The following is a 23,053-nucleotide window of genomic DNA, read 5'->3' on the forward strand; positions in this document are numbered from 1 at the left end:
TATATATATATATATATATATATATATATCTTGGTGTGCATGCTTATATACTTTTGAATATGTTAAAGAAAACCCAAGTTCCTATACGATAAGTACAAATATCACACTACTGCAGTCAGGGTTTTACTTTATCAACCATGACCTACGTTTGTTATTACTTGTTATTTAGAACTCAGAGGGAATTGCCACTGCACACCCCACCTATTCCTTGTGACAGAGGGAAGGGTAGTTTACTCAGATGACGATTTCTAGATGAGAGTCCAAACTATATCACGTACAGGAATTGGGCTAAAGTGCTTGGTCTATATTTATAGGAAGTGCTTTTTTGATTTTCACACAAACGATTAATGTTTCCGCCCTAACACAAGTTCAACTTCCTCATCATAAAACCCGAAGTTCTTCTGGCAACCCTTCAGATTATTTGTCTAGCTCTTCATGATAACGTAAAGGTTTTCAAAGGGTTTAAATTAGTTGGAAAGGATGTGTATTCTCAGTTATTGGGCAGAGTTATTTTTTGGTTATGCGTGGCATAGTGCAGTCTTCTTGCAAAATTCCATCTAAATTTGGGAATTTTTGTAATTGTCAAAATAATTCCTCTCAATGAGCGTAAGACTAAGTTTTAAAATATATATATTTTTTGGCTGGGTGAACGATCTACCGTGTTCCCAGGATTTCTTCAAATAATGAGGCTACAGGTGCATGGAGCTGCTCAAACCAGTTTACGCTGGGTAAAGTCAGATGTTCTACTGACACTAGGCTTACTGAGAAGCACTATGATGACTACTGCTCTCACAAAACAAAGCCCTATGCCAATTATTTTTTGGCAATTATTTTTTATCCCTTGATTCCCAGATTTAAGTCACATCCTTGTGAATGACTAAGTATGAAACCGTGACGATTTTAACACCAGCTAAGGAACCACTCTCCTAGTACAGACTATACAAAATCGAAAAGTACAAAGTTTGCAAACGTTTCCTTCCGCTCGATAGAAAAAGTATAACATTCCTGTTCTTGAAAGCCTGTAAATCACTGTAAATCACCAAAACATTCTGCATATATTCCCGCATCTGTAAATGACATCATGGGGTCACTATCAGCATTCATCATATATCTGTCCAATTCTTGGCTTGTAGGTTGGTCTGTAGACTGGTCCATATACAGGTCTGCACGCAAGAATAATAATAATAAAAAAAAAAGAATTATATGGATATTTAGTTAAGTGCCACCCACATAAATAACGACACAGGTTATTCATTAGATTCACTTAATTGGCAGCCATTGTCTTTTAAGCCAAGTTTATATTGCATTGCCATGTATAATTATTTTAAAAATCTCTGGAGCACAGTAGACAGTCAACACAGTCTTAGGTACCTGTGCATAGCTTCCACTGATTGTGAGTCCCCCAAAACCTGCAGTATATGCAACTGTGAGGGAACAGGATCAATGGGCAGGTGGTGAGGTGGGAGCACATCAGACCTCAGTAAGGGCGGGATGGCTGAATCAGCTGAGATAGGGAGAGGGGTTGTGGTACAGTATAATTAGCTCCATGAGGTATGATCCTATCCCTGACAAAGCAAAGAAATTGGAAGATGATGGAGGTGTTGGGGGACAGAGAAGAATGTTAAAAGTGGAAAAGACATTTAGGGTTATGGGAGAAAATTAATAAAGCAAAATAGGTTTGGAGAGATGGAGAGCAGAGGTATAGGACAGGCACAAGAGTCTGTAATGGGTGAAGGCCTTAATAATACACATGTAAACCATGAAATTACATAGTCTTCATGATATGATTCGACTTTATACAGTGATAAGATGAATCAATGAATAAAAGCCTGAGTGTATCTGATCCATAGCCAGGAAAAATTTTGCTATCAACACTAATATCAAAAACTCACTTTCAATCAGGGAGTTCACATCCACCTCATTATGCTGGGGTGTGCCAGGACCTATTGAATCCTGGGCGTCATCTTGCCTGTGAGGAAGAGTACAAAATATTTCTCTTGTTATAACAAATAGATGTCAAGTCTAAAATACAAAATTTACCTCCAGCACCACAACTTTACCATAATAGGTATTTAAAAGCATACATAGATCGTTTTAATATATAATACGTTCAAAAAGTATTTTCCAACCTGAACATCAACAGTGTAGTTCTGCATGGTCTGCCCACAATAACATAAATTAATAAAGTTAGCAAAACCACTGACACAAAGTAAAAACAAACCAAAGTGTATAATACGCATTTTTAGAAGTGTCTCCAGATAAAGGAGTCATCCATTCATCCTACAGTATAATTGCAAACCGCATTACTCTGGTATTTTGGCATCTTGTCTACTGGACTAATACTGCTAATCCAGTCTACATTATTAACATACTAAATATAGCCACATAACGAAGCAAAGGTATTGCTTCAGACCTGCGGAAGACTCATAAAAGCTTGTCTTTTAAGTATTATTTTTAGTCCAATAGAAACAAACAAAGATTTGGAGGGGGCGAGTCAGATTCCTGACTTGAATCCAATTGACATGATGTGACAGGACTGTAGAAAAAGATATGCAAATGGTCTGAGACTGTGGTAAAAATCTGTCCATTAACCCCAAAACTCTGGGGTAAAAAACTCTTAAAATCTGGTCATTAACCAGAGATTCTGAAACTGGAGTGAAAACACAGATACTCTCCAATTTACACTGATACTCAGACAGGGTAAAAAAACAACTCAGAATCTCCCCATGAACCCCAATACTCTTTGACTTGGGTAAAAACCCTGATAATCTGCCCATTTACCACAAGACTCTAAGACTAACTGGGGTAAAACCAACGAGAATCTGCCCAACAGGTAGAGAACATGAGTCTTCTAGCAACATTCAATATCTGTAAGGGTACGAAATCGTATATCATAAGAAATAGTCAAAAATACAAATTGTCACTGTCAACCATTGGCTGAATGTTTTAGGAAAAAAGCTTAAATACAAGAAATATAACAATATTGCCACTATAGTGATTTCAAGGTGGGTTAGTCATAATTTCACTAAGAAATACTGATGAAAGGGTGTATGTTAGGAGGAAGTGAACTTTTATACACCCCAAGCTTAAACACTGCTAAGTGAAAGCTTGTGTGTGCGTACATATTGTGACAAAAGCCTGTAGCTGAGGGTCAATAAAGTAACATTATAAGGATCTTATGCATGGACATTTAGGACAATGAGGCTCAGAAACAGCATTTTTCAAGCAAACTGTGTTTTATTGCTCAAAACAAACACCTCAAAACAAAGTCATAAAATAAAAGCCTAAATCCCCGTTGGAGCATTCTTTGCTGGCCCATATATATATATATATATATATATATATATTATACAGTATATAAGTGTACATTTTCACCAACAATCTACTGTATTCTACGTTGCCTTACCTTTCAGAAACCATAATCAGCTTGCGTTTTAGGTACTTCTGATATTCCAATGTCACTGCAAATCATGAAACAAAGGTTATGGAGTCACCACCAAAACAAATTCTTGGTAGACGAGTAAACTGATCACAAACATTCTGACAAATTTCAATACAAAACAAGTCAGCTTATAATGCCAAAGAAAAAAACTGTGGAAACAGATAAAACAGATAACACATCATGTCTGGTGTCAGTTGGTAAAAGCCAGTGGTCCAGGAAGGTCTCGGAAAGAAATGATGACTAACTTTTACACTATCTACTTTAGGAAAAACAGCAAAACAGAGTGGATCCCTTGCACACCATGCGTAGAAAGACACTGAAAAGAGCATACATCTTGGTTGGGCATTTCACTTGTATACACGCAGAGATCTGCATGCCTGGGGTCAACAAAAGCTGACAAGAACACTTACTTTCAATTCGATGCTCATAATACTGTCCAAATGCTTGGTCCTTAGGGATGTTTGGATAAAGGTACTTTAGTGGGTTCTCTGGGATGTTTTCTTGAACCAATAGTTGGTAGTTTCGTATTATCTCGGTAAGGGGGATGAATGAAAGCTCTCTCTTGGTGTATGGATGGACAGAGCAAATTTTAGGACTTCCTGTGGACAGAAGGTATGCTGAAACTGTGTGTGAATTGGGACTTATCCCTATTCCTCCCCAGTTAACATGGATGCAGGAACATAGCATTGCAAATGCTACAAGAATCTTTACTTCTATGTTTAAGTTAGTATGTAAGAACAATCCATCCATATTTTATAAGACAAAATATCAAGATACAACTATAAGGTCTGTTCTGACACAGGAAACATGCTTCAAAAAAGTCATTGTCATCCATGCCACATACCATTTTCTTGATATTCCACCCAAGAGAAGGTTATTCCTCCTTCAGCAATGCTTTCACTAAAACGGAGGAGAAAAGTGCCTTCCATCTTGGTGTCAAGAAGGGACTCTTCCTTAGAGCGACTTAAAAACCCCATCACATGACTGAAGGAAGAAATGTAAAATTATATCCCAGCCCAAAATGAGACAGTTTCGCGTCTACCTCCTGAAAGGCTTTTTCCAAGCAAAACTTAATACTATAGAGTATGCGAAGCTGGTCGTATTTGCCCTACTTTAGTCTATAAGAGACTGATGGACACTTGACATATCTAGATATTAACTATCTACAATTGAGCAGTTCTCAGTCAAGGGCTGAGATTTCTAATTGTAAAAACCGCAACCAAAAAAAACCCAAGAAATGCCATGTTACAATAAATTAACACTAAGATATAATTAAATTACCTTTACATCACAAGATTTTTGTTCATGACCCAATTGTTTCCCATTTTTAGGAATGTAACGCTGCTTTAGACCGTCTCCCTCACACCCATCCCTTACAATTCACACCTATTTTCCTTACCCATCGCTCTACTAACACCTGTACCCTCTATCAATCACTTCAATGGTTGCCTGTATGCTTAAGTGTTTAATTCAAAATCCTAACTCTCACGTTCAAAGCTCTTCGTATCGGTTCCCCTACTCGAAGCGCTGTGGAAAAGTATTTGTTCCCCTTCGCGATTTCCACTATTTTCGCATATTTTTCACACTCAAAATGTTTCAGATCACCAAACTAATTTTAATATTAGACTAAGATAACCAGCAGTTGTCAGCGGTTTTTAAATGAAGTTTCCATTTTTAGAATTAAAAAAGCTATCCAACCCTACCTAGTCCTATGTGAAAAAGTAATTCCCCTCCTTAATTACTAAAAAAACCAATTAACCAAATGTAATTGATAACTGGGTTGATGTTCGCTATACACAAGCAGGCATGATTACTGCCCGTATAAAATCAATTAAATAGAACCTGCAAAGTGAAGGAGGCTAAATGCCGCAATCTTAAGAAATTCACAAACAAATGAGAAACAAAGTCATTGACATCTATCATCTGGAAAGGCTTACAAAGCCATTTCTAAGGCTCTGGGACTCCAATGAATCATGGTGAGAGCCAATATCTACAAATGGAGAAAAAAACTATTCCTCCAAGAGTCCATTGGCTACTCATTCAGGAGATCACAAAATAACTCAGACTAACACGTATAGAATTGCAAGGCCTCACTTGCCACAGTTCGGGTCAGCGTTCTCAATACCACAATAAGAAAGAGACTGTGTAAAATGGCATCAATCAGACAGTTACACGTCCAAAACTACTGCTGACCAAAAATCTCACAAAGGTCTATATTCCATTTGCCAAAAAACATCTTGATGACCCCCCCAAACTTTTGGAATAATATTCTGTGGACTGTTGCGTCAAAAGTGGAACTTTTTGGATGGGAGGGGTCCAATTACATTTGGCGTTACAGGTGAGTAGGGTCCTGCTCAAACAAACTTACAGTCCCCAAATAATGCCAATATTAAGCTCAAATAGTGAGTTTTATTATAATTTTTCATATGTAACCTATTAGTCACAGTTACCATATTTTGGCATCTTTGCCAACACCACAGCAAGAAACTCTAACCAACTTTGAAAAAGTAATTTATCTATTGACATAGGGGACAATAATTAATTGGTCAGAGATTCATTCTTACACACCCATCATTCCAAATGTCTTCCAGGTGTTGTTTGACCAGGTTCAGAGTGGCATCAAACCATGTCCAAAACGTAAATGTGAGTCGGGGCATGTTCTCCTGTTACCCAAGCACAATATATTGAATGTATTAATACACATTACAAAGTATTATGTCAATTGTACAATCTTTAAAATGTAGCGTAGGCTGTAAAGAGTCAGTCAGCCATGATAAATAATCCAACAAATAGCCTCAACTTTTTGTTTCATGTGGTTCACAAGAGACACCATGCACCTCAACACTGTCACCTAGTATAACTCACCACTTTTCCCTAGTGGAATGATTGAATGTTCTTAACATACATGTATGATTTTACACATTAAGTTAAAACAAATAAAAAAAAAGTTTATTAAAAAAAAGAGAGAAAAGCAGTACACTATATTACCTTGGCAAATTTGCTCCATGGCACGCTGCTGTCCTGTCTTGGTGTTGTCCCTAGAATGCATAATTAACATATAAAGCAGAGTAGGTTGATTTAAAATAGTGTCTTACTCATTTGTGGCAAGCGAAGCAAAAGCTGAAGTTGAAATGTTCTCTTTGCATTTTATTGGGTTGTGAAAGAGATATTTAGAGAGGAAAGAAGTAAAGGTGCTATTGCTCTTAGACAAAGGATTAATGGGGCGCTCCAGCCATCATATACACTTTACTGCATACGATAGGTGTGTGGTCACCAGGGGTGTACCTAGAGTACCTGGGTTGGATCCTGTATGTGGCACCCCCCCACACACACACTTTAAAATGTAAAAGACACTCACAAAAAAAATGAATGTTCGCAAGAATAATATTTATTTCACAAATTTGTAAACTGTATGTCAATTGGAAAAAAAAAAACTAGAAATCTGAAAAAATATTAACTTTGGAATAAATGAAATAAGTTTAAATAAATAACATTTACTGAACATATATTGTACAGTGTAACCGTGCCCCCTCTGCCCCTGAAACAGACAGCTTGCCTCTGCCCCTGAAATAGACAGCTTGCATGTGCCCTTTAAGTAGTCTGCTTGTGCCACCTCTGCCCCTAAACACTTATAACACTCACTCAATGACTCACTCATTCATTCAGTTAAATCCTTTAGTTCAGTTAAGTCCTTTGTTTTTTTCTGTTTTGGAAAACGGATATTAAAAGTGCTCACATAGTACTTTAAATATGCATTTTCTAAATTAGGGCATGACGAACATTAAATTTCACTCTTTTTTCCTCAAAAGGTGGAGTGCCTGCTTTTGTGCCGTGCAAATGTAGTGTTCCTGGCAAAAAATTAGGAATAAGGCAAAATCTCCCATGATTAAAGAATTATATCTTGTAAGGGTTTGAAAATCCAGAGTTGTAACGCTGCATTCAGTTATTACATTGAAAGATTGAGCAGCGTAAGAGAGCCCCGCTCCATCATCACTGGAAGGGGAGGGAGGTCAATGTTAAAAGATTGTTTCCAAGAAAGCAAAGATTCTCCCTCTCTTGAAATATACATTAGTAGTAGGAGGACAAATATACAAAAGTACGAGGACACACGCATGGTGGACATATCATTTCAAAATCATGGGCATTGGAATATTTTATCAACAATACACTCTTACCACAAAGTTTCTTCTCAAGCATATTTAGCTGGTCTGAATTCAGTCCTCGTTTAGTGGTGAATGAAAACTGCCAGCTCAGTGCATCTGCCAGCAATAGCCAGGGGGCATCAGGAGTCTTGGAGAAAAAAGTCAAATCCTAGAAAATTAAAAATAAAAAAATACATTCAAAGGTTTTCCAACTCACTGGGAAATGGTGTCACTATACTAATTCTCAAGATCCAATTTGTGAGTGTTAGAGGCTCTGTGGCAGCAAGTTTATGTGTATGGCTTTGGGATTTGTATATAGTGTTGTTGTAGTCTTGGGGTTAGCATCAGCCTCATTTGTTGTGTTGTCTTCTTGGGGTTTCTACACCACTCAGTTATGATGGTTTGGATTTTGTGCCATTCTCAGCTTTTTGTTATTTGTAACCAGGTCTGAATAAGATCTACTATACACCAGCTATAACAGTCGAGCGCGCTGGACCTCTGTGTGAAGTTCAGATCTCCTGTGAGTAGATTATACGCAACAAACTGCTTTTAACGTGTGCTCCAAATACGGCACTGGAGATAATATTTTAAAAAATTCCCTAACACTAAACCAATTAAGTGAAAAGCAACTTCAAGAAGAGTGTTGTGGGTGTGTTTTTCCAGGAAGGCTATTTGAAACATCCCCTTACCTTGGGGTCAGAGCTCAGTAAGTTGAACCAGAGGACAGAAGCCCAAGCACCTACAAACTGACTGATGTTGGAGATCACCACAAAAGGCAGTGTTGCAGCCTGGAAGAAAAAGACACAATGATGCAGTTGAGGTTTAGAGTGAGTATACAAGGTAAACTAAACTAAGCATGAAAACCCTCTAAGCCCATTTAAGTCATAAAAGAAGTCTGATTAACATAAAGATAAGGGGGAAAACTCACACAAACCAGAGCCTGGTTATGCAGCTTGTGGCACTAAAGAACAACTAAAGTCAATAACTTGCAAAGAAATAGCATGTTAAGCAGCCCCTGGTACCTCTAGGTCCAGTTTCAGTCCTTGGTAGTCAAATTGAGTTGTGAAAGTAATGATGTGAAGTTCCTCCAAGACACTAAGTGCTCCCTAAAAACAGAGCAAAGTTACTTACTGCATGAGAGACCAAGCAGCTGGTATGGTTCTCCACTGTAAATCATCCCTTTGGACTCTCCAGCTGCGACTATAGCTCCCATTCCCTTCTATATCATCCAAAATAGAACATTCAATAGACAGGTATAAATTGATAAGATTAAATACATCACAGCAACACGTAGTTTTTCCCAAGAAAGGGAACTTGTTGAGGACAATGAAGATTTTTTTTTGCATTGGGTAACAGGAGATCTGTTCAGTTTCTGATAGTGATGGAGAATATCCCCTGGAGACCCAATAGTTGCTCCACTTCACCCATACATACTTACATCATTGGCACCTTTACCTCCTTTGCCTCCAGGCCCAATTCTCTTATCTTTCAGTGTCTATGGAGGACACAAACAGTGAGTACTGTGTTAGCATAAAAATAGGGTGTCACTGATGTGAATGGCATATGGCAGGGGCATCCACCCTGCGGCCCTCCAGCTGCTGCAGGACTTCATCTCCCATAATGCTCTTTCAGCTAAGGGGCTGGCTGAGGAGGATGGGAGATGTAGTCCTGCAGCAGCTGGAGGGCCGCAGGTTGGACGGCCCTGGCATATGGACTAGGCTACCCTGAACAAGGCACAAGGTCAGAAGGCTCAGACCAGCACAAATATTTTTGCAACATTGGAAAACACAAACAGTTATCTTTGTGTCACTGCGATAAAAGTAATATGTGCCTACCAAATGCTTATATTCCACCATCAGCCCCTGCCCCTGGAAATCCTCCAATGCCTTGGGCTGTGGCCCTAAGACATTAAATCCACGGTACCTTAGAAGAAAAAAAAATCATCAGATGCTGCAAACTGGGTGATATGCCTTAATAAATAAATAATATGCAGGTCAGAATGATTTGGGTATATTGTCACAGAATAGAACAGCTATGTTACTCTATATTGCCAGAGACGCCTTCAGGCCACAATATTTTATATAATTAACAGCTTTGTGACCTTCCCAAGCCCTTCAAACTTAAACAATAAGATTTGGGTCCACAAATAATGTCCAGAAAAAGTGCCCATGGGAGAAAAAAACGCTCCTGCAAATTCTCCTGTCGACTTTCCCTTAAGAGAATAGACACAACAGTTTTGGTTTTGTCTTCAATTCTGCTCAGTCCTTTCTTTATTCATCATATACTGATCTGCTACTATCACATGATATTTCCTCAGATATCCCAATTACCCCAACAAGCAGGGGCAAATTGGAGGTAAAAAAGTTTCCCTGGCACTTTAACGCCCGCACCCATCTAATGACATACGTGTTATAGATGGCTTGATTTCACAAGCTACAAACCATGTTCATGTTTTTTATGTTTCGTGTGGCAAGCCATATCCAGCTGGAAGGCACACACTGCAGCACCCAACCTGCCGTTAGAGCGGTGGATTGGGCGAGTATGCGACGCTGATGGCCAGTGGCCCACTGTGAATTTGTCTGTGGTAACAAGATGGTCAGTCTGTACCTCAACTCTGCACTTACCCCGTGGAACGCTCCAACCTTCAGCAAGTCACCTAGCTTTCAAATGCAAACTCCATCGGATAACTTCAAGAAGCCGGATACACACACATATATCTATCAACTAATCTACTTTAAATCGACCACATAATTCTAATACCATCTCCTCCATATGAAATGGCTTTTCTCTAACTCAACATTTTAATTACTATCACCTCATTAACTTCTCCAACACAATTCTACTAGGTGTCACCATCCTGTTGATACCAACAAGGTAGTTGAGTGTTACAGAAGTCAAGACCAGTCACTCTTTGTTCCTTATCATGTGCACATGGAGTCCTCATTATAATAAAAAAAGGTATATAATTAATTTGTGTTTAACTAATAAACAATAAAGAAGATACAAGGTAGCATAATTTCTTACCCTTTCATATTTGGGGGATCCCTGCAAAGAAAATGAGAGATAAAAAAGATAATTGTTTCTAATAGAAACCGTACAAATTACCGTGCTTTATTTGAGTTTAGAGTTACTTGGATTAACAAAAATTTCAGCGCCCATGTCCCTCCTTTATCTCTTCTGCCTCAGCCACCCATCCACAAATACAAGCAGCCTAAAACAACTTCAGTGCATTACATTTATTTATGGGGCGACTGCAGATTCTGCAGCTTCTTGTCAAGTGCTTTACTTGTGATAAAGGTAGATCAGATAATTGTAGATGGGGACTCTTTTGTGATATGCTTAAATTAAAGCATCACATCTGTTTGCTCTGACTGCAAGCACAATCTCAGCATTTCCAAACCTTTTCACACATGCTTTTTGACAGGCGTATACTTGAAATATGTACATGATTTGCTTCTTGTTTTAGCCTAGTATATCAGACAGTTATCATACTGCTTTGTGGTAAACAATAGAATGTCCCAGTCTTAACCACACAAAGTTATACTCTCACTAGTGACTTCATTGGCATTGCAAAAAAACGTCAAGTCAGCATATGATGAACCAATCTAATTTGCAGATTAAGGAGTTTTATTGGAGCACTGCACTAAATTACAGTGCAAAACACTGTATTTAACACTAAGAAAAATCTCCCACAGGACTTCCTTTTCAAGCACATACTTATCTATCGAATAGGAGACTTTCATGCTGTTTTTGAGTTTCGGCAGGTTAACTAGAAGTCTGATGGATAGAAAGAGAAGACAGAATCTCAGAAATCGTACATGATTCACAAACATATGTTACCAACAAATTAACCAAATCCAAAAAGTTTCAAGTACTTAGTATGCAGTATATCAAGGCTGCAGGCCAAACTCACCTGGCCCCCACAGAGAACTGGGTACTCGTTTTCAACACAAGAGGTCTTCTGCAGGGATATGCCATGATCGGCTGCTTGTCCACAACAAAAGAACTGTTGCAAAGGTGACAGAAAAACTTTATTGAAATATAGTAGCAAAGGTACTTTAATTAATTTGACAGCTAAGTGTCCCCTGTAAACTACCATTTTCCCCTGCAAACGTATGGATGTATTCAGAAGAATCCTCATCTGTGTTTGCCTCGTACAAGAGCTCCAGAGGGTCTAACAAGACCCCTGTGTGTATAGACAGAAAGTGTTCCCATTGATCTCAAGCAGGAGCTGGTTGGCAGGATGTCCTTGCATGTTACAGGAGTCACTTTCAATAGATCAGCAGATCTCAAAAGACTAATGCATTCATTCATCTATCTGTGTCTCTGTGATCTGTTGCAAATCTCATGGGTGAAAGCATCATACATTGTACTACTACACTAAAAAACACTGGGGTGATCAAAATGAGTGGCTTACATCTTTAGCAAACAGCACAACATTTCAAGAAGTCTCTTCTCAAGGATTGGAGGGTCTGTTTTCAGAGGGTCAAGTTCATACGAGATAGACAAAGGAAGTTCAGCAAGCAACAAAAGAAGACGTCTGAGCTGGAAAAGGACCTCAACCGACCTTGTAACCCTGTTTTAAAAAAAAAAGTAATTAACACACACTTCGGACTGCACAAATAATATATTTAAGCAGATATTACTATAGCATAAAATATATTCCACATAGTTCAATCTTACTTAGTCCTTCTAAGGATTCTAAAATGTGTACTCTTATGAATGTGAAGGTTCAGATGGGTGCTCTACGGTATACCCATGCAGTACGTACAAATACAGCTGACTTTTTAATCTGTAAAACTCATGACATGGGTTTTTTAGTTGGCTGAATTGTAAATGTAGGATTGGGGAAGATAACCGAAGGGAACAGATTTCACAAACCCAAGTCACGTGTAGTGCACACTAAGAACACACATCAGGGTTTTAACAGTCATATTTTGCTGACCCCAAACCTTGACTTTACCAACCTATTCAAGAGAAAGTCGTGAAGGGGAAGGGGTGTACTAACCAGCTCTCAAGCTTTGTAAGACAGGTATTGGTGGGAGCGCCAATGCAGAACAATTTCTGTCGTATGTGCCAGTCATTGAGCTCTTTTTGCAGGAATACAACTAGGGTCTCACAAAGTCCAAGCAGCATCTTCACTTGATCTAAGACCTCCTTAAACAGAGACAAAAAACATAATCCCTTATATCAAAAAGAAAACAAATTAATATATATTAATTGATTAGTTAATCAGGTGTGATCACCTATAAAAAAACGAGTGCTGATTCCATAGATGAAGAGTTCAGCTTAATGGAATGGGAATGGCATTAATATCAGCTTAATGGAATGGGTTTCCATGACCGAGCAGCTACATGCAAGCCTCACATTACCAGGTACAATGCCAAATGTCAGATCCAGCGGATCTAGACTGGAGCAGTGGAAATGTTCTGTGGAGTGACGAATCACACTTCTCTGTGCACAAATTTTGCACAACGCTATGCTTCAAACTTTGTGGGAACAGTTTGTCCCCCAGTGCACAAAGCAAGATCCATAAAGACATAGTTGGATGAGTTTGGTGTGGAAGAACTTGACTGGCCCTCACAAAGCCCTGACCCATCGAACACTTTTGGGATGAACCGAAATGGAGATTGCGAACCAGGCCTTCAACATCAATGCCTGACCTCAAAAATGCGCTACTGGATGAACAGGCAAAAATTCCAACAGAAACACTCCAGAATCGTGTGGAAAGCCTTCCCAGAAGAGTGGAAGATGTTATAGCTGCAAAGGACCAACTTCATTGTAGTTAGAATGCAATGTCATAAAAGTACCTAGACCATGTTGGTGTAATGATCGGGTGTTCCACTACTTTTGTTCATATAGTGTGTGTATAATATAATCACACACACAAACCTATGCATGTAGAGTATTTCCTGATGCAGCTTAACAACTTTGGCAAAATCCATGCAAATAATTTCAAGCAACACAGAAAAAAAGCCTAGCAAATTATTTCTGTGGGTAACTTTGGCAGTGATTGGTGGCCAAATGGATGCATAAGAAGTATCCAGAAGTTCCTAATGCGATACTCTGTATTGTCAGCTTTCCAAAAATGTATACTTTTGTTGGTATTCGTGGTTTCTTAGAGTTGCAAACCCAGCATAGCAAATGTAAAGATTAAACATTTTTAAAACCGTAATGCACAACTTATAGTAGGTGCCCTAAAACTGCTGCAAAAGTATGGAAATTCTACAAAACTGAGGTATTTCCCAAACTAGGACACCTGAGTTGATACATTTTAATGGTAGTTTATGTCAATTTAACTATTTTTGTGAGGATTAAGAGAAGAAAAAATATTTTTCTCTAGTTTTAAAATTACTCATACTAAATATTTGGCTTATCACGTAAGCACTGTATCAAAAGAAAGCTCTGTCTCTCCTTGAAAAAAAACTATATATAGTTTACATGGGTAAATCATTCACAGGAAAAGGGGAATAATGGTTGAGCGACACATGGCAAAAATTGGTTTCGGTATTGGAGTTACCAGAAACTACAGTAGTGAAGTTAACCCCTTAAGAAAAAGACTATGCATGGCATCCATGAGTGAATTTGGTGCTGACCAAAAAGAACACACGTTTGTCTAAAACATCTGAATGACCGCCAAGTCTAATGTTCTGTGTAACTTTTTGGAAGACGTGGGTCTTGTTACATCTGGCGTAAAGCTGACATAGCATTCCACAATAAGAACATCATACCAACAATTGAGATGCTGTGGCATGACCTTACAATGGCACATTATGTTCGCTAATCCAAGTTTAAGTTTAAAGGGCCAATTGATTGTTAGAAAACCCCCAAAAAGTGTCCCCAAACATTTGATTTAAATTTCACAATGTACAGTGAAGTGAGGGAATTAAAGACACTACTCTCCTGCCAGTCAGAAATGGGCAACATTTTTTCCTTTTACTTAGGAATTGGCAATGAAACTGTTAGTATTTCCCTACCGGCAACTCGAACTGCTATCTGGCGGCAGATATGAACTATTCTGTCCATCAAATCTGCTATTTTTTTGTTCTTGTTGCAAAAACATCAAACCTTATCTGGATAAGTGGCCTTGTGCCTATCCCATATACAGACTTAATGACACAAGAAAAGAATTACACAATGGTATAAAGTTCACGAAGCTAAACAGCACCTTAATTGCAAATAACTTAAAACGCGGTAAGTAAATGACGTATACCATTAGAATACCATTATAGGATCAATGGATATATACGATATAGCTTCATGGTAGTAGTAGTACATGTAAATGTTCGGGATTCCCATCAGGACCCAATCTTGTTTCGTTTTGTTTTGATGCACTACACATAAGAATATGTGACTTGGTTGGAAATGACCCCAGACGTTCTACCTTCCCATTTATGCAATCGGTTGAAAATATTCAAGATACCCCCTCTGACCTTGCGTTTTTTGTCCAGTTCATTGAGTTGTTCCTGCAGTTCTGTCCTCTTTGTCTTCAAAAGTTCATCTGAGGCATTTACTCTAGCTGTTACTGTGCAAACAAATATCCATTATAAGAATGTTTTTATTTTAGTTTTTTTTTAAAGAAAAAAAATACTTCAAATCATATCTCCAAGGCAGAGGGTTTATGCTTAACTTAGGGCCAGTATTAATTGAGTTGGTACAGTTAAAAACAGAACATGAAGGCGCCATGGAATCTGTAACGACTAATAATGTCACTGAACACGTCGGGGGTGACAGGTAAAACGTTAATGTGTTAAAATTTAGAAAAGTTGTCTTATGAAAGCCACCAGAACAGTCTAATCAGCAGAAACATTCCATGGATTATTCTGAAAAGTCAACAATGAACATTATTTTCTCTTCTAAGCAAAATACTCACCAATTACCTGAAAGTTGTTATACTTAAAGTGAAAGGTTTCCTGTTGGTCCTCCAAAAACTTCACTTCTTGCTCCAGGAGCTGGAATGGACATGGTGCAGATTTAGTGAGGAATACTTCCTAAGACTGTAGCATTACCACAAATTAGATGAAACAGAGACATGTACAAGAGCACAAATTTCTTTAAAACGGACACTCCAGCTACCATATGGTCTTTAATCTTCGTGGAGTTGCTTTAGCGAGTATAGAGGAAGATTCTGCTGAATGCTCTGTATGCATTTCCCCCTTCTCCAGCCCCGAGCTACTTTATGTGTAGGAGATGCATTCGGCCGCCCCTCCTGCATGTAATATACCACCAACCGCTGAACACTGCAGATGGAGGTCTATTGGTTTAAATGGAAGAGCTTTCCTGTCCTGGGATATGATGTCAAATTCCCACGCACCATGTCTTAAAGTAGGCTTGTGTGGGTTCATGTAGTGATCTCCCATGATCTGTTTACTGCACCATACCTGTTCACCCAAGAGGGAGATCTGCCCCCAGTTTTGCAGCAGGGTACTGCTGTTACTGGGCTGCACCAGAATTGCTCCATGGTCACATGACTATATATGCAAACTGTTTTAAATACTCAAAAAGCACTGGTTGTCTGAATGACAAAAACTCAAGACTAAAAAACATTTACCCAATAAACTTTAGGAAGTGCCATCCTTCAATAACAAGGTTAACGTACCTGCATCTTCTCCTTCACTTCCTTTACCCGCTGCTCTATCTCCCAGTGCTCACCAACCTCCATGGAAGCTGGGGCTGGTGCCCCAGGCTGATTCTGTGAAGATGGAAGGAATATAAGACTAGTCTACAACCAAGTTGTTCTTGAGTTAGGATGATTTAATGTTAGATGGTGAAAGACCATGAGGTCGAGGTTCTATTTGACAGAAAAGGTAGTAGATCTGTTTCCATAATGTTATATCAGAGACACACAATTGAATCCTAAAAGACATACTTGAGCTTCCTGGGCTTGCAACAGAATCTGCTTCTCATGTCTCAGAACGTCTCTAATAAGTTCTGCCAGTTTCTGTGGTTTTGCCTGGTATTGGTTCTAGAACAAAAAAGAGCACCTTCCTCGTTATACAAAGGATATGCATTTCAAAACTTTATTTCTGCTTTTATACAATAATAGTACAAATTACACAGAACTAGGATTAAATAAATGACATTTTTATTAAACTTGTAGGATCAATTTTAGGTACCTTTTTGGTTTGGTGGTTGTTTTGTGAGTGGCAAGTTACTATTTATTAACTTGATATTACAAATGTACACTCACTGGCCACGTTATTAGGTACACCTTGCTGTTACCGGGTTGGACCCCCTTTGTCCTTCAGAACTGTCTTCATTATTTGTGGCATATTTTCTACAAGGTGCTGGAAACATTCCTCAGGGATTTTGGTCCATACGGACACGATGGCATCACGCAGTTGCTGCAGATTTGTCGAATCTCCCGTTCCACCACATCCCAAAGGTGCTCTATTGGATAGAGATCTGGTGACTGGGGAGGTCATTGGAGTACAGTGAACTCATTGTCATGTTCAAAAAACCAGTTGGGGATGATGCAAGTTTGTGACATGGTGCATTATCCTGCTGGAAGTAGCCATCAGAAGATACACCATGGTCATAAAGGGATGGACATCAGGTAGGCTGTTACGTTTAAAGAATGCTCAATTGGTACTAAGGGGCCCAAAGTGTGCCAAGAAAACGCCACCACACATTACACCACCGTCTGAACCGCTGATACAAGGCAGGTTGGATTCATGCTTTCATGTTGTTTACGCCAAAGTTTGACTCTGCCTTCTGAATGTCTTCTGCTGCTGTAGCCCATCTGCTTCAAGGTTCGACGTGTTGCGCGTTCAGAGATGGTATTCTGCATACCTTGGCTGTAACTAGTGGTTATTTGAGTTACTGTTGCCTTTCTGTCATCTGCCCATTCTCCTATGACCTCTGACAGCAACAAGGCATTTTCGTCCATACAATTGCTGCTCACTGGATATTTTCTCTTTTTCGGACCATTCTCTGTAAACTCTAGAGATGGTTGTGCATGTTTATGAAATACTCAGACCAGCCCGTCTGGCACCAACAACCATGCCACGTTCAAAGTCACTTAATTCCCCTTTCTTGCCCATTCTGATGCTCGGCTTGAACGTCAGAAAGTTGCCTTGACCACATCTACATGTCTAAATGCATTGAGTTGCTGTCATGTGAATGGCTGTTTAGCTTTTTGTGTTAACAAGCAATTGAACAGGGGTTCCTAATAAAGTGGCCAGTGAGTGTATTTTGTATGTTTGAACTGTTTACAAAGTTGATAAGAGTTTCTGTACTACACTGTAGAGATTGCATTATCCAGTAGAAGTCAGCAGCAATAACCAATACGCAGCTGAACAGTGCAGTAAGCAGAGTAATTTCATCAAGTATCCACCGTGTATCACCACCATAGAGTCTGGCATCCAAGCCAGCAGCAGGCAAAAACCCACATTGACAAAACCAGGTACCAAAAGTTGAAGTTGAACAAGTAAACTGCTGAATCTTTATTTCATGGTGTGTAGACCATACTCATAGGCATGCCGTGTGTAGTCACCTGTATAGTGAGCTTGAATCTACGCAAATTGTGTTTCTGAAGCATGTCTTGCTCTTGGGTAAAGCGGCTGTACTGGGTATCCAGGTGTTCTAGAAGATTCTGAAACTGGACATTGGCCAATGAGCAGTCTTTAGCTCCCTGCTTCCTGAATAACAGTCAGATATAATGGGAAGATGATACATTTGCTGATCAAACCCTGTGCAACATTTTATCACAAATAAAGGAACACACAAGCCATTATATGCACTTTCATGCAAAAGATAGCTGTGAGGTCCCTTTAAATGTTTTGAGGCGTCATTTGAAGCAAATCCATTATAGGTTAGAGCTGATTTCTCTCACCAGTCCTGGGATTCTATCCATGGTGCTAGGTACTGCCGTACCTCCATAGGCAGGAGATCATGACTGTAGAGACCAAGGACCTGATCCTGGTGCACACCTGTCAGCTTCAGGAGGGATGACCACTGGCTCATATTTGGTCCTACGGTCTCACTAAGAATGCCCCTGTCAGAGATAAGAAATAGTGAATTTCCAAAATTGAGAAAAAATTCTGAACAGTGCATTTAAAGAAACTAAAACAAACAAATGGAATATTCCTCGGAGTAGTCGCTTTCCAGGGCAGGACACAGTGTATTCAGCACTAACTTGTTTTTTTTTAAGAGATCAGAGACAAGTTTTTACAGAGATCAGAGAAATAAAGTTTAGTTCAATTTTTTTTCTCTCATCAGCCATTTTACATACCATGGAATTAATTCTCCTAAAAACAAAACAAAGAAAGATCTGCAGTCACTTCGAGGTCAAACAGACAAAAGAATCTAAAGCTCCAACTTTATTTTGGCACGAAAACCATAGATTACCCACAAAAATTGGGGAAGCAGCCAGAGTACGTGAGTGTGTCGATCTGAGCTATTTTACTTGGAAAACAAAATTGAAGTTATCTTTGAGTTTGTGTATGCTTTTTGTACATTATTAAAGCATGTACATATACACATAGTGTATATATTATCACAGGGGAAGCATTCCTCCCTTAGGCACTATATATTTCCAGTACTCCCTTCTCTATGTACTTGCTTTATGACGTAGGAAAAGAACCACATAAAGGTGGTCTCCTGCCACAGTTGCACAACTAGTCTGCCTATAAGATTAAGCTTCATCTGTTTTTTTCATCTGTTGTATAGTTTTGACCTCGCCCATTGTTTGTCTACATACATTCCGTACAATCACAGCCAGCCTGCGTTAAAGTTTACACAGGTTTTCCAATATGGCGTCTGTGATCTAATTTTATTCTGAACAACAGTCAGTGATTCTGCATTGAATATCATTGTCTAAGAGAAGAAGCTCTGCAGAAAAGCCATAGTATACAATAGATATATAATACATATAAAATAAAACACGCCATGACATGAAAGCACTGCTGCTTACCAAGATAAAAAAACAAAAAACCACAACCACTAATAGTTCAATATGGCAGCACATAAAAAATTACAGAGCAGAATTGGAGGAAAGGGTTATGTTATTTGTTACAAGCAACGAGTCCATATGATACACGCGACAGCAAGATCACCTTCTGATGTGAATGATAACTAAAACGTTAGGCAGCATGTGCCAGGAGTATTTTTGCCATTAATCCGAATCTCCGTCAAATTATTAAGTTATGTGCTTATTAACGCACATTTTTCAAGATCTGGACAAAAACAACAATATTTTTAGTAAACATCAGCTGGTCAGCCCCAAGATATATTTGTTATTCTGAATGCTGGAAGGAAAATATGAGAGATAGGTTGGGCATTTAAAAGAGCTCTTTGAGATATTATATATTTATTTATTTATTTATTTTCAAAAAAGTTTTCCCAAATACTTGCAAGTCTTCACTACAACGGTACAAAAAATACTAAGACAGAAAACAGAAACATATAGTTATGGTATAGCAACTCTAAATTTAAAAGCAGTAGTGATGCACTGTATTGTCTATATTGAGGAGGCTCATATAGATGTCGTATTCATTTGTGCCATTTTCCAGAAGCATATTCCAGCCTGGGCTAACAAGGATGCAACTCCACTGCTTAGTGGTCTGGTTAAAAGGAGATCGCCGTCTCACCTGACCGCCATATTAACACCACAGAGGGTTGTGGCGAGTCCACCATAGTTTCCTTCTGTGACCAAGATAGTGAGATGGGGTAGATAGTGAGAAGGAGATAGATAGTAAGAAAGGGGAGGGGGGTAGTAAAAATATTGAAAGAAAGAGTGAGAATGAGAGAGAATGAATGAATGTGTGGATAAATTGTGTGAATGAGAGAATGAATTAATGTGTGGATGAATTGTGTGAATGAGTGAAAGAATGAATTGCTTGAATGATTTGTCATATCATGACACCCAGAAGCAAGGACAGCGATGTGGAAGGGGCCTGAGTAAGGCCTGGGGCAGCACAGAATATTTTTTTTAAAAAATACTTTAATATGCATTCTTCAGAAACAAACAAGAAAAAAAGAACAATAAAAGGGATTGCCTGATGTAGAAGCTGCCCTCTTCCTCCATGTTGTGATGACTCTTGTCACTGATTGGCTGCTTGAAGCAGCCAATCCGTGGCAGGAAGTCGCTCCCATAAAAATCAATGGTTGAAAACACATGTTGCCTGAAAAATAGCTTGTATAGGGGTGAGGAAAGGGGCAATTGTACATGTAGGGTTTAAGCAGAATATCCCTTAGATTTTAACGTGAAAAAACAACAATCCCACGCGGATAAGCAAATAAAAATAATGATCATTTTATCCAAGGTTCCCAAGGTACGGTAGCAGCCTAGAAAAACACTCCTCTTGATGTTTGGGATTTCAATTTCAATATTAACCCGATATTTCAAATGAGAATGAACATCATACATTTGTGAGTGATATTCATTCTCATTTGAAATATTGTGTTTATACAATATTGCACCATTATTATTCTTATTTTCCCCCATGTACATGCGCCCCAAGTCGTGTTGATTGATACCCCATAGATTTGCAATAGGGATTCTACAAACATTTAAAGGAACCACACACCAATCATATACATTTAAGTGCATACGATGGCCGGAGAGTGCCCTTAATCACCCAGCCGGACACTCTGACTGATAAAAGTCTATGGAGGAACACAATGAAATAAAAGCAAGTTTTTATTTTTCCAACTAACCTATATTACAGCGCTATATTTAACGCTATATTTTCCAGTGGATCTATAATGCAATTGAAACAAAATGTCACATTACCCACGGTGTTCCATAAACCAGAATATTCTGGTTATTACAACAAGGGGTTATGAGTAACAAGCGATTATAGTGAAAAGATTGGTTGTTTTATTACGATGCTATGGCAATAGGATGGAATCAAACTCTGCAGCAGAAAACTTTTAATATAAAATAAGTCGATACGATCAGTGTTCATATAATCAATTATACTTGATTATTCCACATTAATGAAGCATGATACAATATAGTTAACTAATTATGACAAGCTGTAAAACTGCTTAGATAAGCAGTTGTTTACTTAACCCTTTGCTGACAGACCATGGATACCAGCCTGCATTTAACCACAAAGCCCTGCTGTGTAAAAGTAAGCAGCACCCAATCTGACTACCTGTGTCACGTTTCTGGCTTTATTAGCATTGCGACCGAGTTCAGTACATTACCGAATGACAGTATTCTACAAGCACCGCTACAGTCCCGTCCTCCTCAGACAGTACGAAGAAGTCTATGGATTCTTCCGTACAAAACATGCCTGGAAGCAAAACGGAGCTCGCATTGGTCAACTCCGACGTCAATCAAACCGCCACGCCTAGCGAGAGAAACAAACTGAACTAGCGGGCTTGGTACTGAGGGGACTTGAGTATAGCCACGCCCTCAATATCGCCACACAGCCTATTAGGCTACAAAGCGCCTGACATCGGTGGTAAATGATTGGTTGAGGGATTCATCGGCTGGAATTGTGTCAAAGGAGGCGTAGTCCTTTCGACGATTCCTTCTTCAGACAAGCCTATTTCCCCGGTATGACGTTAGGAACAGGGAGGGACAAATTCCGACCACTTAAGGGTGTGTTTAATTATTTCTTTCGTGTGGAAGTAAGCGAGGGACAGCACAGCACAGCACAGCACGGTTCGGTTCTACAGTACTTGGCTGTATTCCAACTGTGAGCGAACAGTTTGCCGGGATATTTTAGATTAACCCCTTGATGACCAGACCTATATTTCTTAAATTGTTTCTTAAAGACCAGAGCTTTTTTTGACATGTTTGCTCTGTATGTGTTTAACTGTAACTTCCCTCTTTCTCGTTTAGTGCACACACACATTATATTTTTTTTTCCTATGCACCTAAAACTTAAACCTAACTACACCCAAGCCAATTGCTACCAAAGCTAAAGAAAATTAACCCCTTCAGTACACTACACTATGTACAGAGTACTGTAACATTCAATTAAAAGGACTGTATTGTAGAGTCTGTAGAATATACACATGCAACAATGTTTCTCTGGCTCGCTCACCTCAACAAAAGAACTGTATGTAAGTGAGGGGCTGGGCTAACATTCAAAACATTCACTTTCTGTGATGCAAGCCCTGTGCTCGCTGTGATTGGTCATCGCAGCGATGAAAAGGTCAGGAGAGCGCACATTGGCTATTGTGGGGTCTGTCTCAACATAGAGGCATCCAGCAAGAACTGCAATGAAGTTGATAGCGCTAAAGAGTTTTACTAAGGACGTTCCACGCCGTCACGTGGTCGGCATCGCATCAAACTACATGACGGCAGGGAACGTCCTTCTATCATCAACAGGTTAAGTGAAATTCCTAAAAGCGAATTATATATATATATATTTTTTTTAAGAAATATGTTTGAGACAAATTCATCTTTGCATAAACATTCAGGTAAAGCTCTATCCATTATATGCACTTAAATGTGTATGATAATGTAATTTGAGATTTCATGTTTAATGTGTTCTGGAGTCGTTTGACC

The 23,053-nt window shown here is 39.0% G+C and overlaps 1 protein-coding gene across 1 annotated transcript; it reads right to left on the minus strand.

The window, feature by feature from the left end:
* Nucleotides 1–536: 536 nt before the first annotated feature.
* STAT2 (signal transducer and activator of transcription 2) lies at nucleotides 537–21,874 on the minus strand. The gene is made up of 24 exons (XM_053455671.1): nucleotides 21,739–21,874; nucleotides 18,419–18,580; nucleotides 18,080–18,224; nucleotides 16,454–16,549; nucleotides 16,184–16,276; nucleotides 15,458–15,536; nucleotides 15,018–15,109; nucleotides 12,593–12,741; nucleotides 12,002–12,160; nucleotides 11,498–11,590; nucleotides 11,302–11,361; nucleotides 10,609–10,629; nucleotides 9,420–9,507; nucleotides 9,023–9,079; nucleotides 8,607–8,690; nucleotides 8,274–8,372; nucleotides 7,618–7,753; nucleotides 6,431–6,480; nucleotides 6,011–6,105; nucleotides 4,287–4,426; nucleotides 3,853–4,041; nucleotides 3,407–3,461; nucleotides 1,893–1,969; nucleotides 537–1,163 (listed from the first exon to the last, which is right to left on the minus strand). Exons 2-24 carry the CDS (start codon nucleotides 18,547–18,549, stop codon nucleotides 1,027–1,029), a joined length of 2,325 nt encoding a protein of 774 aa, XP_053311646.1. The 5' UTR covers nucleotides 18,550–18,580; nucleotides 21,739–21,874; the 3' UTR covers nucleotides 537–1,026.
* Nucleotides 21,875–23,053: the final 1,179 nt, after the last annotated feature.

Source organism: Spea bombifrons, chromosome 2, assembly GCF_027358695.1.
Source record: "Spea bombifrons isolate aSpeBom1 chromosome 2, aSpeBom1.2.pri, whole genome shotgun sequence".
In the NCBI taxonomy this organism is placed as follows: Eukaryota; Metazoa; Chordata; class Amphibia; order Anura; family Pelobatidae; genus Spea; species Spea bombifrons.

Bases quoted from the DNA above. Each gene is read 5' to 3' on its own strand.
- STAT2 (XM_053455671.1), bottom strand. From the start codon at position 18,549: ATGAGCCAGTGGTCATCCCTCCTGAAGCTGACAGGTGTGCACCAGGAT. The intron at 9,508-10,608 runs GTAAGAAATTAT...TTTTCTTCTAAG, and splicing joins GATCCCCCAAATATGAAAGG to GTACCGTGGATTTAATGTCT. The intron at 1,970-3,406 runs GTAAGGCAACGT...TCTTCCTCACAG, and splicing joins CTGATTATGGTTTCTGAAAG to GCAAGATGACGCCCAGGATT.